Here is a 19,038-nt window from a genome sequence, read left to right on the forward strand (position 1 = left end):
TTAAGTCACCGGTACACTTAGCAGAGATGGAGATAAACCCATGCCATTGAGATAACAGTGCTGCAATTAGGGTAATCTGAACATGCATGTGAACATTAAAAAGCTATTAGGGAAACCGTTGTGTGCTTGTGTATTAAAACTGACAGATTACTTGTTTAATAAAAGGTACTAATGAGATCAAATGGCAAAATGAGGTTTGGTTTTAATTCATCAAACTGAGATAGCTGGGAGGAAAATACTGCCAAAGCTTTGGAGACCCCAAACCCTTCTTCAGGTCCCAGGCAGAAGTAGCAACCTCCAGCTTGTATATGAGCTGAGAAAAATTACTCATCTTGAATTTTGTGATGTCAGTCTGTTAATCTGAGCAAAGAGATACTTGATGCTCATGGAGCAGAGCAGCATATTGGCCACTAAACAGGTGGAATAGTTAAAAAGTCTGGTATAAGAGAGATTTGGCTGAAGATTTAGCAGGTCTGAGAATTGATAATGTGCCTTTCTATTCACTAACTGTTTGTAGTCTACAGTCACCCCACCAATGTTAGTTCCTGCTTTTGTCACTTAAAGCTCTTCTGTTGATTGCTCTTTTGGGAATGAAGCCTCAACTGTCAGTGTTTGTCTTACCCCCTGCTCCCCAAAAACCCCCTCCCAACCAAACCCAAAGCAAAACAAACAGGGAAAAAAACCCTAACCTTTTCCAACTGGTGACTGGGGCTGTGTTCTTTCTGGACAGCAAGGCGGAATGATTTAACTCCAATGGAGTGTGTGGGTTATCTGCTGTTGTGCACTCAGCCTGATGAAGTGGATGCCTGAATTTCCCAGAAGGAACGTAACGCGTGGTGGCTTCTGCTGTGGGCAGTGCTGGATGAGCTGTTTGGGCTGGTCTGTGTTGCTTGGCTGGGGCTGCAGAACATGAGGTTCCTTCCAGGGATGAGTTCAGTTGAGGTGGCGTTTGAACGCTGGGAGAGATCACAGAATCCAAGTTCTTCTAAGGTGTGCTCCCACCCCCACTTAACCTTCTCTTTCTGTTTCAGTTTTTCTGTAAGGATTTCATGTAGGTGAAGTGTAATGATGAGGTTTGCATGTGCTTTGGGGAGTGAATGTTTTTTACTGTGTTATGTTTATTTACTTATTCCAATAACACAGTTCTAAAATGCAGCTATTTTGACAAACAAATCTGTCATTTTCATGATCTTTTACTCAAAGCAAAATCAATCACAGGTAGCAGAGAAACTTACCAAAGAGAAGAGCTTTTCCTCTAAGCTCTAACACAGTTTTTGCCTCATCTCAGTAAAAAGGCACTTGTGGACTCAGCTGATTGCACACTCTGTCCTGCTGTCCCTCGGTGTTCCTGCATTCTGCGGTGGGGTCAGAGATGTTGTTTTCAACACTGTTTATGACTGCTTTGGGAAATACAGCTTAACTTTGCAAAGCAGTTCCGAGGACACTTCATGTAAACCATCCTTGTTACCTCCTTCACAATGAGATTGCTACTAACACAGAAATGCACTAGAAGCCTCCTTGCTCTTAATCCTCTATTTACTGGAACAATACATTACATTAAAGAAAGCCATTATATGCTTATTCTGTATTTGAGATCCAAGTATTCTCACACACTGCAGAAATTAGACACTATTAACTACTTAAAACCCTAATTAGTTTATATACCTCCCAAGCAATGCACAGTTAGATCTTAATTCATGTCTGTAATCACCAAGCAGGGACAGGACAGACAGTGGCTGAGCCAGTTCTTCTCGCCGTCTGAGTTACTGGAGCTCACCAGAGCAGAGCTTCCTCATCAGCACAAGATGCTGGAGTTGGTATACATTTCTAAATGGAATGTACATGGCCAAATGTTTGTATGGTTTGTATTTGAAAATTCAACAGAAATAATTAAAACATTAAAAATTTGTATGATAGCATGTGTACTTTACTTAGGAATAATGCCACTTATCCACTGTGGTGTTCTTCTTCTAAATACACAACTTTTTTTTGTATTTTCTAGGCAGCCATACTGAGTATTAAGCTAAAATTACAGCCAGATCAAGATGTGGAGAAGGTGAGTCATTTCCTCTGCAGGCTTCTCTGCCATCAGATCCACCTTTTGTTTAGTAGGAGATCCATCAAGACCCTCCAGGTTGTGCTGCCTTCCACCTGAGGCTTTACTTCATTCCCTGCTGCTACACTGCTAATGTACCTTTACCTCTAGGGAATTGACAGAGTATATTGTTAGACCCCATTACCACCACTTACTGGCCTGTTTTTCTAGCTGCAGCCACTGTTCTAAAAAATTCTAGCTGTGCTCTTGACGAGTGGTTACCACCGTGTTGCAGTTTAACATCATTTTGGAGTTTTGCTAACGTTTGTGTTGAACACGTCGCGTCCTTTGCCTTGGCTAATGTTTGTGTTGAAAATGTCAGGGGGCTCCTTTGGGCAGCACTGGCTGGGTAAGCAGAGGCTTGGGACTTGCTCACCATGGCTGAGGCACAGCCCTTGGCCAGGCTTCAGTCATGGACATCTTCCATGCCCCTTGTGTTCTGCAGCGCTCTGTCTGCAGGACAAGGTGATCAGAGGCAGGGTCCAGTGCTTGAAATGTCACTTCTTCTCCTAGATGTGCACGCCGCTGCTGCTCCAGAATAAAACTAACTTGGTGGAGGACTATGTGGGAGAATATCCTGAGCTCCAGAGCAGGCTCTTGCAGATCCTGGACACGTGGTGTGAACCTCATTTTAATATCAGAGACATCACAAGGTAGAAACACTTGTTGACTTTCTAAACGGTTGGGGCCAACTTGCTGTCAGAAGACAGTATGTTCTCGGGGTGTCTATCTGAGATGGTTTTTCACCATAGTGGAGGGAGTGCAAAATATTTACTTTTCAGCTGAGAAAGGAGAAATTCTGGTGTCTGTGCCAGAGCCTTCTCAAATGCCTCAGCCCATAAGACAGAGGTATCATTCCTACTGACAGATGCTTGGTCCCTGCCAGGAGGCCAGAGTGCAGAATGAGAGCTGTGCAGTAGATCTTAGCAATAGAACAGTATCAAAGCTTCCTCCAGGAGGCTGTAGCAATCAGACTCTCGTGCTTTGCTGCAGACAAGAGTGAGTTTCAGTATCGGTTGTACAGGTTTTGCAGGAAGATAATACTGTGATGAAGTGGCAGAAAAACAAGAGATGCCAGTGGTTAACCTTCATGTACTCATGAAATAGTCGTGTGTGTTTCAATGTATAAATTGCCTCTTGCTGGAATAGCTCCTGACTGTACTGTTGGCTTTGTGACTGACAAACTCATAGCACAGCTCCAATAGCTGAATTCTCAGTTCTGAAAGAAGAAGAGAGGGAATTGCTCACTTTCCCTTTCTTTAAAATAAGCCTCTGGTCTTGCTTTGGTCATTGACTGGGAAATTTGCGTGGTTGTATTGTTGACTTCTTGCTTTAAGCTGAGAAAAGTAGGGGACTGTTCTCAGCAACACCTAGCAAACCCTCATACTTCTACTGTAAAATACCTGCTATTTGGGAAACATATTTCAGGTGACTCCATGGATGTTTCTTTCTGATTTTGTTTAATTGCTTACAGACAATATCAAGGCCTGCCCAGATACAAACCAGATAAGTTTAACCGCAAAGTGCTAAGCAAGCTGGTCTTCAGGCTCCTGGAGCGATTTAACGTGGATCCAGGTATGTGACATTGCAACAGGGAGTGCAGTTATCTCATCAATAAAGAACAGATGAAGTCAATTTGTCTTTTTCCATGTTCAGCAAGGGATCTCTGCTGTAATTTATCATGGCGAGTTTCAAGGTTTAATTAATGATACTGAAAAGCAAAGCTGGTAAGTTATGGGAATTATCACTTTGTCCTGTCGAGGAATGAAGTGCTTGTGACTAATAGGCTGCTTCTTCCATGATATGAAATAAATCTTGACCTCAGAATGGCTCTACATAAACACATGATGGTCAGCTTTGAGTTATGACTCCATTCCACTCACATAAGAGGCAAGTCATTATTCATCTGGGGATCTGTTTTCTTGAGTTATGGGTCCGTCAGCTGGGAAGAGATAACCCTGGGGAAGCAAGAGCCTCACAGCCCTTTGTATTCTTCGCATAACCTAAGGTTGGTGGTAGGGGATTTTAAGGCTCTTGCAGCCTCACAGTAGATCTGCTTCACTACCAGTTATCTAACAAAATCTGCTTTGTGTTGCTTTGGTTGATAGTGGGGACTGTTGATGCTTTTATCTTCTCTCTGGGACCTTGCATCAGACACCCTTAGGTGCACCGTTAGGTTTTACCATGCAAAGCTTTCCCTCATCAGCCCAAGATATGCGGTTCTCTTTTCTTGGACTGAAAAGTGCTTTCTAACCACAAATTGTGGGCTTATTATACCTGGCAGCAACACTATATGGCATAGTAATCTTCACATCTTCAGACTGGTGTTCAAAATTTAATAAGATAATCCTTACAAACCCTCACTGGAGGATAAGTAAATATAATTAAATTGCATGTTGGTGTGAAAGCCAAGACACATGGGGGGTGATTTATTTAGAATCTAAAACCTTCCCAGGAGTTTACTAGTCTCCAGTAATATTTCTTCCTTTACAAGGTTGGTTGTTCAGTAGGCTCTGTTGGCTTTTATGATCTGTAAAGAGAATTGAGTTGTTCCTGTTTCCTTATGAAGTATATACCAAGGATATGATATTCACTGTGAAATGATATAACTGTTCATGTGCAAAATCCTGAGAAATTAAAAACAAAAAAAAGAAAGTAGGAGAGAAGTATGTAGCTGATGCTGTCTGTGGGATGCTCATGTGCCTCAACCTGGTGATGATGTCCCAGATGTTGTAGTAATGGCCAAATCTTGCTGGTCCTCCACAACACATTCACTGGCGAGGAGGTTCCAGAGAGTGATTTATCTTATGCAGACTGCAGTGTCTACAGTGCAGGATAAGTCACTTGCTAGAGAAGGTTGTCAATGTCAAAGGGGGTATGGGCTACTGATTGAGACAAGATGCTACACTTGGGGTGACTAAAACCAGTGTTCAATGACCCTTATTGCCCCAGATATGAAAGTAGGTGTTTATTTTATACATAACATCACACGTAATTCAGAGCAGGACTTCACACTTTGGTGAAGTGTGGCCATCTTAGTCTCTTTTGGAGTGCTTTGGAAGGGAATGAAAGCCTGCAGAGGAACTTCTGCCTTAGCCCTGGTTCTGTGTGAACTGAATTGGGAAATGGTGGCAGCTGGAATAACATGGCTTTTCTTTTCTTCCCACTTCTTTCCCCTCCCTTCCTCTGAATTTCTGGGTATTCTTTCTGCATTCTTTAGTGGAAGTAAATTTGACAGTGAGGAAAGACTATACAACAAGGCAGCAGGGTAGGTAAAATGCGCAGACTAAAAGAACCCCTAATTTCTCTTGTTCTGGGCAGCTCCACAAAAGCTAACAATGAGGTAAAAATCACACTTCTTGTTACCTAACCTGAATGTGGGCTTGTCTGATGCCACAGTCTTCTGCTGCATTCTGTCTCTTCTTCACTCGTGGCTCTTACTTGCTGAAAGAGGCTGAGAGCGGCAGCAGAAGAGGGAAGTGGCTTTTGGTGAGAAAGGCTGGAGGAGGACAAGGTTTCTTGGTATGAGAAAGCAAACTTGTATGTGACTCAGTTCTTGCAGTTCAAATCTACTTTCATATTTCAGTACCCGAGCTCACTCGTAGCCACTCGCAGTAAATTTCACTGAGTGCTAAGCAAAACTTAGCTGTGGATCAGCCACTGGGATTTGAAACAGTTATTGAAACTGCCAGTCTTAAATTTCAGAGTGAGATAGAAGGTGGCCCAATATAAAAAAAGATCTGGAACCCCAGGGGTCCAGAAGCCATCATCTTAGATTAATCCACCTTTTTCTGAACTGTATTCCTGTTAACACACAAAACACTGCATGGTACCTGGAGGATTTTCTGCTGAGTCCCAATGGTGTCCCAATAAACTGTGTGTGGGTTCCATTTAATTAGCTTTATTGGGGAAGGAAGGAGTTGGGCAGAAATGGTATGTGATTGAGGAAGCTGAGTTTTATAGAGTCCTTTCTCACACATGGGTCAACATGCTCTGGTTTAACGAGCTTGTAGTTTTTGCCCACTAATTACTTAATACTCTTTGGAGACCCTGTGAGATTGACTTAGATATACAGATGCAAGATTCAGTCAAAACAGTTCTCAGAGATGAGGGAACAGACTCTACCTAGGTTTGAAATGGTTGAGTCTATTTTCTGTGGAGTTTTTCGACAGCCAGTATTCCACAGAAAGTTCAGTGGCAATTTTCATTGAAAATTCATTGGTATGAGGTAGAAACAATACCACTCTAAAAAGTCTGACTGACCTCATCTATTGAGCCTTAGGTCTGTGTGGCAATAAGGCAGTGGTGTTGATAGAAAATAGATGGTAGCTGAACACACAGGGAGCAGTTGTCATTGTCCTGTTGCTGTGCTATCAGCATATTTTTACCATAGTCTTAAAATCGTTTCTTTAGCATAAACTCAGGGAAATGTTTCTCTTCATTTGACCACCGGATTATCCTTTTAGTTTAACCTTTCATTTCAATTCGGTGTGAATCTTCCTTACCGAGCCCCAGAACTGATGTGCAAGATGGAGCGTTGTGACTCCGCGGGCGCTGGGGCAGCAGAGGGCAGACGAGGGCTGCTCAGCAGTCCCTGCCTCTCCTCAGGTAGGTCACAACTGTCCTCAGCCCTCACCAGGGCTGCGAGGTCGCCGAGCACAGTGCAGGGCTGTCACCAGGGAGAGCTCCAGCAGGACTCGTGGTGTCTACACCGGGCACTTCCAAAAGGTGCTTTATTAGAGAGTGGAATGACAGCTACAACTCCACAGAAATGCCTTTGGAAGGAGAAAAAGTCCAATGTTTTTACCTTCCTGTGTTAGAACAGAGCAGAAAGCTACTCCCTCCCTTTGCATTTGCTTTACAAGGGTTGTTCCCCCTACTTCCATAGTGATCCTCCTTCAGAGTTTTTTTAGCTCTTGTGTTAAGTACTAGCACATCTCTGTGTAGGACTGTGACTGAGAAGAACATGTAGGCTTAGGCACCAGAAGACAGGGGTCATCCATTCCTGAGGTTGTGGTGGCTGCAGAGTCAAGGTGCTGAAGAAGGGATTGAACATTCCAGGGTCCTTCCTGGGCCCTTACCTTCTCAGCTACATTTTTGTCTGCTGAAGTACAGGCAGTATAATATGATCTCCTCTAGACCAAGGCAAACTTGCCAGCAGCTCCAGGATTTCCCTGGAAAAGCTGACACCACCCTTGCAGTTATGAGCATGAATTCAGCGTATCCAGACACGTGTCTAAGCAGTGCACCAGAGCTTTTTTTCCTTCAGGTATAGATCGAAACCCTTGTGCTGTGCTCTGTTCTTTCTCCAGTCACCCAGAGCTCCAGGCAGCAAATCTAGCAGCTCAGGAGCTTGGGGGTAGTCTGGGGCTTCTGCTGTTTCACCTTCCTGAGGAGTGCTGATCCTGATCTGTAGTGGCACAGAGCATTTTATGAGAGGTATTAATGCATCTTTGAGGCTCCACTAATTCACATTTAGGGACTAATCTCATAACACACTGAGAGACTAAGGCACAGCTTGCTTCTCCTCAGATTCCCCAGCAGTCCTTAGCAGCACCAGGGTAAAAGCCTCTAACGTTTCAGGTACCCTGATTTTATTAAAAGAAGGCTCCTTTACTTTGTCCTTAAACAAAGTATGCTTTGTGTGTTCTGCCAGGACAGGGTGAAGGAGTCTCATTGTAAATGGAAGTCAAGCTCTCAGGGCAGTGTAGAGGATTGGGTCCCCATCCCAGCTCAGGTGGCATCGTGTGTCCCCTGGGAGTGGTAACCACGCACCACACCTAGAAATATATTGCATCACGTCCCTAGTAGACACATCTTACTGAAGTTACATGAGTGAAATAAGTGTGTGTTGCAGGTTTCGTACCCTTCGTGACAAATGGGTTTCATTTTTACTTCCTCTGTGTTGCTGATAGACACTAACTCTGCTAATGGCTGAGAGCAGGCTGGAATTCTTGTTTCTGAGTCAGTCCCAGATGTGAAATGTAGTTCAGATGAAGCACTGTTGTGGTGCAACTGTCAGGTTAAGAGTTAACACATGCTCAAAGAGGTGCTTTCATAATATTATATCATTTGTATTCCCCTGGTGCTCCACAACCCTGTCATCATCCCAGACCTCCATTGGACAAACACTGACTAGAAGGACGGTCCCTGTTCTGAAAAGCTTAGGACATTTTCTTCGCCTCAGCCAACAGGACACTGATTTTTGGCTCAGGAGACCTGAGCTCAGACTCCTGTTCACTCAGCTAGGTGTTTGACCTTGAGTATGTTGATCTGTCCTGAAGGACTTTGGTTTCTGCAGATGTGAGGTGTAGGGGGTCATGAAACTGCAGGGAAGAGATCTGGCAAAGACTCTGCAGTGCCACCTGTGAGAACCTCACCCCAAAGCTGAAGAAGCTCCTTCTGCTTTTTCTGATATATTTGGAATGTGGGACCTGTTTTTAAAGACCTCCAAGTTTACCATCTCCTAAACAACTTAAGCCAGTTCTTCTCTAGCCTTGCCATTAGGTTTTTCTTGGGGTTTGGTTGTTTTTTTCCTGCAAGAGTCTATATGGAATTTCTCTTGCCTTTATGGCTTTTGGTAGATGCATCTCACGTTTTACTTTGAGCTTTCAGAATTTGTGTGTTTGTGCTGTTCTTTTGTATGTGTGTGATCCACATTCTTTTAAATTCCTTCTTGTGATTGAGATCAATAAAAGCTTCTGATTTAGCAGTTAACTCTCTTACTTTGAATTTTTCCATTGCCAGCTCTTCTTAACTCCTTTTCCCCTTATAAATTACTTTCACAGGAAATCTTACCTGCCAGTTCTCTGAGTTTATTGAAGTCCATTTTGTTGTTCCATTCTGCTGTTTTTCCTTTCCTTAAAGCGCTGAACTCTTCATGTCATTATCTCTCTCACCAAGTTACTTTTCATCCTCACATTTTCCATTAGTCCTTCTCTGGTATTTGCAATGCAATATAGAAAACTGGCTTCAAACTCAGTTGTTTTGCTCCATCAGAATGGAAAATGTCACCAGTGCCTTCAAAAATATGCCAGTCTGTCGATGTTCCTCTGTCCTACTTTCCACACAGATAGCTGGGCACTTAAAATCCCTCAGTTCTGCCAAGCCCCATGTTCTGGATATTTCCTCTAGAAGCTCAAAGAAAAAAACATTTGGTGGCACTTTTGGGTGACCTAGAGCAGTCACGCTGCATTTCTTTCTGAAGTGCTTTGAAATCTTTAAGTTAGGTGGTGATATTATAAATCTTTATGTTGTTCCTACCTTCTTTAAAGAGTGTTGCTTTCCATGAGCTGATGATCTTTCCTGCAGGTATTGGGGTAATATCTGGAGGAAATACCACTATATTTATTGGCATAATATGTTGCTAATTGGAACAATTTCCTCAGATCCTTTGAGGACAAGAATATGTTTTCACACTGTGGAAGACTGATTTAACAATTAACAGCTTTAAACATTTCTGCTTGAGATGGAAATGTTGAAGTTATGAAGTGATTCTTCAAGAGAAGCTGCAGTAACCAGTGGTACATCAGTGCACATCCCTCTGGTTCCAGGGCCAAAGGCATCTTTCTTCATGCTCTCAGTTTTCCATCCTCGGGCACTGCGTGTGTGGGGCACGGAGAGGTGGTAACACTGGTTTCCCCAGCTCCACGCTGATTCAAGGGAGGCTGCAGAGAATTTTCACTTTACTGGTTTTTATTACCATTTCTGATTGCTGGTCCTGCTCCTGCCAACTACAGGTGAGCTGGTTTTACCCACTGAAACCCCAGTGCAGGCACTGGGTAGCTCTCTCCCTGCACACACATACCAGCACCTAGCCAGAGCTGACAGGTACGTGTGCTAATCCCAGGTGATGTGTTTTATCTGCTGCATTTATCTCTCTTTGCACTGGATTTCAAAACAAGGTGCTATGTGAAGATCTTTTTTTCTTTTGCAGTTGTAATGAAGCAAATCTAATGCAGATGATAGTAATAATAGTAATAACAACTCTTGCTTGCTAGCTCAGCAGAACCATAGTCCCCTCCCTCTGTGTGTGGATGTGGAGTCTCTTCCATGGATGTGTGTTTTACCGATAAACTTTAGCCACAGGTTTACATCCTGAGCAACATGTTCAAGATTGCTTCAGTGCAGCACAGGTTAACACAATTAACAGCACAGGTTCCAGTTACATCAAAAAGGATGTTACCTAATTAAAGGTGTGAAGTCGTTGGCTGTGAAGCATATTGAACCAGCAAGGAGATCTTATCGTTGGAGGGTGGCAGAACCAGAGGTATCAGAAGGGAGGATTAGCATTGCTGATCCTGGCTGGAGGTGTAAATAACAGTTTATAATTGAGATAAGCTGACAATGTGTGTGTCTGTCCCTCATTGTTCCAAGGGTGATGGCATCCTGCCTTCCACATACCACGGTGGAAATTGGGGAAGGCAAACTGTAATGTCTAGACAGTAAATCTTCAAGGAAGTTCAGCTATGTGGGAAACTTAAATGTCTTTTTCCTTCTTTTAGCTCTCTGCCCTAATGTCATAAACCAGCGGCACCTGAGAACTCTGAATTACCTCTTTTACAAGAGGTTTGTTGAGGTAGGTTTCTGTATTGTGTGGCATGGCTGCGAATGAGGCTTTTTGTGTGTTTTGCATTTTGAATAACATAATTGATATGATTAAAATGTATTGATAGTATATGAGTGAATTTTCATTGTCCTGGTTACTGTATAGAAATGCATTGGGTCTGCCATTGGACCTGGTTTTTTTTCTCTGAGAGAATGCTTTGTGTGTCTGTTCACGTTCTAATGACTGGGTTGCCCAGAGCTGGGTGCTTGGTCACCTCAGGGTCCTCAGCAGTGGTCTGGGACACATGTAGATACATCAGGGAGTACTCGTGGTGTGTTGTTTGTCTCAGCCATCTCAAACAAGCAGGAGCATACAGGATAAAGAGGTTTGGGGGAGAGTTGCATGTTGTTTGGGGTTTTTTTAAGAACACTGAGTTTTAGACATTCCACATTGCTGGGTTCTTTGGAGGTACTTTGCTTTGGTGCTTGTGGTCTGGCTGTGATAGGTGTGGCCCAAACCTGCCACAGACACTTTTTTGGGCTAAGAACCATGTTACTGCTGAGCAAAATGGTAGTACCTCCAGCTCATGAACCACTCTTTGGGCTAACTTTACTTTTGTCCAGCCTACAAATTCTCTTTCAAATACACTGGTGCTTGTCCTGGCACTGAACCACTCTCCACTCTTTGTGCTAACTTTACTTTTGTCCAGCCTACAAATTCTCTTTCAAATACATTGGTACTTGTCCTGGCACTGAGGGTTTGTAGAAATAAGAGGCCATTAATTCCTTCTAAGGAGCAGAACAGTCTTGAAACGTGACTGTGGTTTCTCCTCCACTGCCAGGAGCCAAGCCACTGCCCTGTGGATGCTCTTGAGCACACTGCATGGGGGAGCACATTTCTCTTCTAGTTAACAGGGCAGTTTTGGTGCTTCTCTTGATGGTCTGGCATTCATCACTGCACTTTCCTGGAGACAGATTGTACCAGCTGAGAGTAAGTTTTTATTCTGCCTTTTCTGGAAGAAACAGCTTACACTTGTATCCAGGTTTATCATCTGGACTGTGAAGGACAAGGACCACAAGAGACTGAGTAACATAGCAAAATGTTTCAATACCTTGAATTTTGAATTGCCAAGCTGTATTTTCCAGTCATGGAGTAGTGTGTTCTCTGCAGTTCCTTTTTTAACACTTTTAACAGAGCCCAGCAGGTTGTTCAGATGTTCCTACAGTACCAGTGATCCAGTGTTCAAAGAGCCAGTTTTCAGGAAATGAGACACCTTTTCCAGAATTGCCTGTTCTTTTGCTCAAAAGAGGATTCTTTTGATCTTCTGACAGTAGAAGGCAGATGCCTGATTTTTTTCTGATCCCCCACCCCCCAGCACTTTGAACACAAATATGAGGTGGAGTGGTGGTGATCTGCTGACACTGTTCTGGCACAGCCAGGCCTCCTTCCATGACCTCCTGATCCACCCGTGAAGGCTCTGATCTGTCTTTGCTGCCTGCCAGATCCACTGACAGAAGACCTGGTGAGGATAGAGCATTGCAGCCTCCTGCATCTTAGAGCTTTAATGATGGATGACATCAATCTAGAGAGCTGGGTCATCCTCAGTGAGAGAGCAGAAAGCATTTATACAGGTGTATTTATTTAGGAGAGTGGAATGGATTCCTGATCTGATGTTCTGCTCTCTCTGGCCTTCCACTTCCTTTGTTTTGGAGTATTTGCTTGATTTAAAGTATCCAAGCTGGCCAGTTACTTCCATTAAGGTACATTTGGCAGCTGTTTCTGGACACAGTCCCTTCTTCTGAGAGCTCTTTGGTGTTCTCTGTTTACCATTCTCAGCTGTGTATGAGGTCTGATTAAATGGCTCCTTTATCTCACTAGTATTTAAATTACATGCTTGTATATCTCAAAAATGTTTCCTTTGAGGCTCTTGCTCCCTGTTTGCTCTTGTACCTTTCCACAGAAGTGGCAGCAGTGATCATTGTTACCTCTGCCAGGAGTTGGGGTGAAGCTCAGGCCTCGGTGGCTGGTCAGCCTCATGCAGCCTGTTCTTGGCAGAGTGGAGAGTAGGTCCTGTCCCAGGTTTGTCCCCAAGCCTGGCTCTGAACTACATTGGAACGGGGATATTAACTCTTCAGTTTCTTTTCCCAGACCTCATGATTCCAGAGGATTTTTCATGTTATGTCTGTTGAGAACTTTGTACTTTTATATGCTGAAGGCTCAGCCTTGCAGATGATCCCTGGGATCATTTTCTTTCCTAGAGCCTGTGGAGATGGCTCTCTGCTGGGCTAGCTGCTGAGGTGAACCATCTATGAACATATTGCAAATCTGAGGTAAAGGCAGCAGCAGTGACCCATGCCTGTTGCAGCTTTGCTCAGAGGTGGCTCCATCCTTGCAGGAGCACAAGGTGAGCTTTGAGGCACTCAGAAGTGCTGCTGCACTTTGCAAAGTGTTGTTCAGGTGATCAGTTTTCTGCAGAGGAGCCCAGGACCCAGCTCTGGGTGAGAAGGAGGGTTAGGGCTGCTGCTGTGTGAGGGCATTGCCAGTGTGCTTTGATGGCATAGGAATCTTTGGTCTCATGTGCTGTCTGAATTGCTGTCTGAATGACTTCATCTAAGCTGTGTTTCTGCCATGCCCACTCTGGTGGCACACGAGAAACAGAGGTTTCAGTGTGCTCCAGAAGGCATTCCTCAGGCACAGCTGATGCCAGTGTGTAAGGTGGTGGGTTAAATTTCACCTTGTGTGTAGCATTCTCCCTTTTCTAAAACAGCTCAGAAGTAATTTTGTCTTTTCAGAAAACCATGAGTCAGGAGAACTGGACAGATCACGTTCAGGTGAGTGTGGATTTCCCTCTCCCATTTTCTCAGGGTGATTTGCTTGGAGATTATTTTAAGATGTTTGGAACATCCAGTTCTGGATTTTGTAGTCCTACTGTTACAATTGTGCATTTTCTTATAACTTTGTAAGCATGTAATAAAATAGTACATGCAGAGAAAAGCAAGGAAGAAAACTTATGTTTTAATTCCTGTTATGTCTTTAAAAATACTATAGTTTGGCTGGAGCATTTAGATGAGATTATCAAGTACATTCTTTTACTTTCATACACTTATTTGTAAGTGTACACTGCAAATATTTATGTTGGTTAATTACAACAAAGGAGGAGAAGAGATTTCTCTTCAGGAAGCTAAGAAGGCATGTGAGTAAATCAGGACAAATCTTAGATTCCCTCTGGATGCTTCACTGATAATTTTCAACAGGTTTTTGAGGTGACTGTTAGATACTGTGATATCTACGTCTTGTGCTGTAGGACACAAGTGATTTTGATAGCACAGGAAGAAGAGGTAGCAGTGGCTGGGTTTTTTTCTTGGTGTTTAAAGGGGAGAGTTCAGGCAACCATGTTTTGGCCTGATGTTACAATCATGGAATCATAGAATCATTAAGGTTGGAAGAGACCTCTGTGATCAAGTCCAACCGTCAGTCCACATGATACACATGTGACAATGAAGTATCAAGAAATTCTGTGGTGACAGACCATCAGTGATTATTTGTATCTGTGATATCCCAGTGGAGCTGCAGCCTCATGGTGAGTGTTTGCCTCTTTTCTGTAACTCCTCCCAGTTTGAATTCTGCCACCATTAAGGATTTCTGACCGTGGCTGCAGTCTGCCTTTGAAAACCCTTCTGAATGGTCAGGGGAGGCCTTTGAGTGGTAACAAGCCAGTCTGGTGACTAATGATCTCATGCACTTGAATTCTTAGGCACTGTCTGTACACACCAGCTGAATTTTAAACATGAGATGTTTATTCTCTCTTTCATGGGGCAGCAGGAAAAAGAACAATTCAATAAGCATCAGGATGTGTGTTTTTTAAGACAGAGATTATTGATAAAATGCCCAGCAGCACTTCATGGCAACTAATAAACTTATGGAATGTTTTCAGTGGTGAATATTCAACTTTTGTGTATAGTTTATCATACCCATCTGAGAGGCCAGACTCTGTGAGGAAAAGGGGCCTTGCTTCTTGAGCTCAGTGATCTTATCTGGTGAAAGAACTTTTCAGGGGTTCCCTTTGATTCTCACAAGTTTAAAGGCCAGCACAAATGCCTTGCTCTCTCAAGACCTGAGATGGGATTCACCATGAAACTGTGGTGGACGTCTTTGTCGCAACTTCTGGAGGTCCTTCGGTGTGCACAGTGAAGGGGTTTGGGAAAAACCTCCCTGTTAACTCACATGATTGCAGGTCATGTCCATTGCTTTGGAGTCAGGAGGCTTTGGAACAGATGCTCTCTGGAAACAGCTTGTTTGGGGCCTGGTTAGACAGCTCCCTAGAGAACTGCACAGACCTCGGTCGCATGGTGGGCTGTGGTAGGAGGTCGTCTTTGCTTTCCCCAAGTATTCCAAACTTTGTATTTTCTGTGTGCTGCCAACCTATATACTTTTGACAACTACGTAATTATCACACGAGCAGTGCTTAAACTTGCCTGTTATCAGTCCTGGCTCCCAGTGCTATCAGAGATTACTGCCTTTGGCATCACTTGAAAGCGATCCGAATCTGTGCCTGTGCATCTGGAGGAAGCTGCAGCATGGCATGTGCAGGTAGGCTGCTGCTGCATGCTGCTGGCACGGCTGCACTGAGCAAAAGAGAAGTTACAGAGGAGCCAGTTCTGGTTTTCAGTGCAAACACTAAGGTTATCCAGCACTCTGTTTTTGAGAGGCTGGGCTTTAGATGAGGGAAAGGTTCAATTTTCCACTGGGTGTTTCACCTATGACCTGATATGTTTTGACCAAAAAATTCCATTAGGTTCTTTGCAGAGCTGGAGAGAGTTGTCCTGTGTGCTGTGTCCCCCATTCACACGTTCAGCTCAGGCTCACAGACAGTTTGTATCTCCCATGCCCTGCCTGGCAGTGCAGTATTGAAGACATGGGTGGGAGGCAGAGGATGGGATGCAGTGTGACCTCAGGGTCACCTGGGAGAATGGGAACCAAAACCCCACATGTACTTCACAACAGCAAATCCTCAGGCAGAAGTTTTGGATCATTTTTTCAGTTTTCAGTCTGAAGAGGTTCAAAGTCCTAATGGGTTTAAAGCCCAGTTTTGTTAGCTCTGTGCTCAGCTGTAAGAGAGGACTGAAGCTGTGGAGGTGTCAGGAGTGCTGGTGGCCTGCGTGGGCCAGCAGTGCTGTTCCTGTCACCTCTGGTCTGGCAGGTGACAGACATTTCTGGGCTGTGACAACTTTTTGTCCTCCCTGAGCAGCACAAGTGCAGAATTTTCCTGTTCTTGCCCTGTGGGATGAATCGAAGGTGTGATCCTGACTGCTCCTACAGAAGGCAGGAGCTCTGGAGTTAATTGTGGGGCCAAAAAAACCTGTTTCCATCCCCGTAGCAAACTGGTTTTGCTCCATCCTTGTGCCAGCGCCTGCACTGCTGATCTGCTGTCCAGGCTGTAGGTGCACAGGCAGGGATGGCAGCTCTGGGCAGGGATGGAAACCATGGGGAGGGATGGCAGCTCCAGGCAGGGATGGCAGCTGTGGGCAGGCAGAGGAGGCAGGAGGAAAAGCAAAGGGATTAAAAAACACCTTCATCCCCTAGGGAATTGCCCTCATTGCAACTGTCTGTTGGCAGCCTGGCTAGCCCAGCAGAGCTACAGTTTGTATCATCCTCTCCTGGCAGAGCTGCCTGGAGGGCAGAGGGAGGAGTCCTCTTCCCTGCTGCTCTGTGCAGTGCCAGCTGCAGCACTGTTCACTCCTCGCCTAACTGAGCTGCACGGAACCACAGACGTACCTGTCCTCACAAGCAGAGGGGAAGGTGTGGAGGGTGTTGATGGGAGATAGGCAGGAGAAAAAGAACATGAGCCAGTTGTCTGCTTTTCTGTGTGCCCTTCTGCTTCCATTTTTGCATGCTGCATATTTTTCATCAGCTGCATGAAGCTGCTGGAGTTGGGTAGAGCAACCACAGAGCAGCCCATACACAGCACAGGTGAGATGTGGTCAGGAAGGGTCGTGCTGGCAGTGACTGCAGAGAGCACCTGGCCAGCAGCAAGAGAGGGTTATCAAGTGCTGATGTTTCCCTGGAAATTCCACAGGACAAAATAATTTTGAGACTAAAAGTGTGAAAGGCATTTTTCAATCATCTGCCAAGCCTTCAAAAAGTGAGCAACAAGAATATCTGTAAGGAGCATAGTAAGGAAGCAGCTCTGAATGTGAACGTCACCTTTGCCAGCATTCTTGCTGTCAGACAGTACCTGAGATACTTGCCTGACTTTGGCAGTATGACATGGGACCTACCAGGGAGCACTCACTTCTTGGGTGGCAGCTGGAGCTCAAGGACATGTCAGATACCACCAGACATTTGTGTTTTGAAATTCTGAAATTCTCCTGGTTTAACAGAGGGCTTGAGAATTGGAGGGTCTGGTGTTTTGCTGCAGTGTGTAGCATTCTCACTGATGTTTTAGGGGTCATTTTGCAGTTGTGCCCTTCCAGACCCAGCTTGGGTGATCAGTGCCAAAGCCCTCGTGGCATCACTCACACCTCTTCGGGTCAGGTCTGTTCCACGTGGGACCTGTGTCAGGAGAGAGCAGCTGGGAAGCTCTGAGGCCCTGATGCCACCTGCAGGAGACAGTCTCAGCTTGAGAAGGAAAGGCTGGTGTAGTTGTGCAGGGGGAATGACAGAATATTATGGGTATTTCTGAACAGCTAGAGCCCAGAAGGCACACACTTGCTCAAGGATTGTAACATCCAGGCTATTTTTGTAGGGAATAGTTTAACTGCAGCAGAGTTAAGCATTTGGTACAGTTTAAAATGTTATCTGGGGGTGCTTTGGTCCAAGAAGTATCCGTGTGTGTGTTTGGACTTGCTGCTAGGAGGTTCCTGCTGCCACGGAGCAGAGCAGGGTGATGGTGCATAGCCACACAGCTCTTGGTTTGGGGCAATAACTCAGGTTGGTCTTTGAAAGGGTTGAAGCCCATTAGGTGATTTAGGACTGACAGTGTTACAGTCACCTGCTTTGCAAGGTCTCTGGGGAAGTGAAGTGGTAGAAGTGGTGCTTCCATTTCTACTGACCTTGAGCCAAAGGCCTCTTGTTGCTGAATCCAAAGGCTGTCTGGGCGAGTGTTTGCACAGGGGAAACTGTCCCTTAGTTTCTCAAATGTAAAATCTTAAACCCTTCCAAAGCTAATGCTCAGAAAAAGCACTTGTGTTTGAAAAGGTGTTACTTGTTCTTTGGGCACTCATCGAGCCAGCTGATGGTTGGAACCACTCTGTCCTTCATTTTGCCCCCTGCGACTTGGGGCTCTAACCCCTCGTAGAGCAGCCCTGGCTTTTTTCAGGCCCCTGTTTCACAGCTATTCAGGCTGCTCTGGTCTTGCCCCAGAAGGAAGCAGATGAACCCTGGAGCCAGCTGTTCACATGTTCAGTGCAGGCCAATCTCCTCTCCTTCTCCAGCTGTGACAGTGAGATAACTTATTTAATTTCACATTTCTGACCATGAAAATCAAACACTGTGCCAGCCTGTTCTCTGGGTGACCAAGGGTGAGGTGCTAGTAATTCGTAGCAAATGTATAACTCTAGTTCCACTAAAATTGAAGGATTATTATGCTACTTTGCAGATAATATTTGGAAATCTGCCCAAACAGAAGGTGTAAAAGTAAAGTGCCCTCCTTTATGTGTAACTTATTTGAAAAACTTTGACAATTCCTGGTCTTTAATAGGTGTAAATTATCTTACACTACAGCAAGGAGTTGATGTAGTCCTAGTTATTTAACCAATTAATTTCTAAATGGCAAACATCCTCACTGACTGATGCCAGGATCCTAATGCACTCTTTCTGTACAGGACCGTTTTGACCTCAATTAAACTTTAAGTACCTCTGGAATAAAATGTAATAGCTGTTCTGCTCAAAGAGGTGATTTTTTAAGGGGAATTTGAAGGGCAGAATGCAATTATTTTTGTCAAGTTTTTGTTGCCAGAACACCTGGCCAGTAATCCTGCTCTGGGGAATCTTTAATAATGACATGAGGTCAAAAAGGTCACTTTGCAAATACCCACATCTAGTGTCCTTCCCTGGGATTCCTGAGTTTAGGCAGGGTTTTAAATCGACTCAGGATTGTTTCGAGTACAGCAACATCCCTGTAGTGGATGGAACTTAATATCTGTAGGGAGTTAAGCAATCTGTGCAATGCAAATGGGAATGATATTCAGGAGGTGATTAGTAAACGACGTGTCTGTCAGTATAAGTCTGCATGTCAAATTATCTTTTGCTGTGTGTTTGAGTGCACTGTTTATTCAGGGATATAATGGATTTCATCACTCAGATGTCAAACCTAGACTGGCTGTTTTCCTGGAAGGTAGAAACCAAAACGAGCTTAACCAGCCGTTGTGTGCAGTCCCTTGTTAGTATTTATGGC

The 19,038-nt window shown here is 44.4% G+C and overlaps 1 protein-coding gene across 1 annotated transcript in view; it reads left to right on the forward strand.

The window, feature by feature from the left end:
- Positions 1 to 2,002: 2,002 nt before the first annotated feature.
- EXD3 (exonuclease 3'-5' domain containing 3) overlaps positions 2,003 to 19,038 on the forward strand; it is a gene marked incomplete at both ends in the record, with an annotated part of 51,254 nt that continues 34,218 nt past the window's right edge. The window contains 5 exons of the mRNA XM_008948652.1: positions 2,003 to 2,056; positions 2,609 to 2,748; positions 3,570 to 3,670; positions 10,600 to 10,673; positions 13,436 to 13,474. Of these exons, the coding sequence (XP_008946900.1) occupies positions 2,003 to 2,056; positions 2,609 to 2,748; positions 3,570 to 3,670; positions 10,600 to 10,673; positions 13,436 to 13,474 (408 nt within the window). The remainder of the gene's footprint in view (positions 2,057 to 2,608; positions 2,749 to 3,569; positions 3,671 to 10,599; positions 10,674 to 13,435; positions 13,475 to 19,038) is intronic.

Source organism: Merops nubicus, unplaced genomic scaffold, assembly GCF_000691845.1.
Source record: "Merops nubicus isolate BGI_N331 unplaced genomic scaffold, ASM69184v1 scaffold17461, whole genome shotgun sequence".
Taxonomy (NCBI): domain Eukaryota; kingdom Metazoa; phylum Chordata; class Aves; order Coraciiformes; family Meropidae; genus Merops; species Merops nubicus.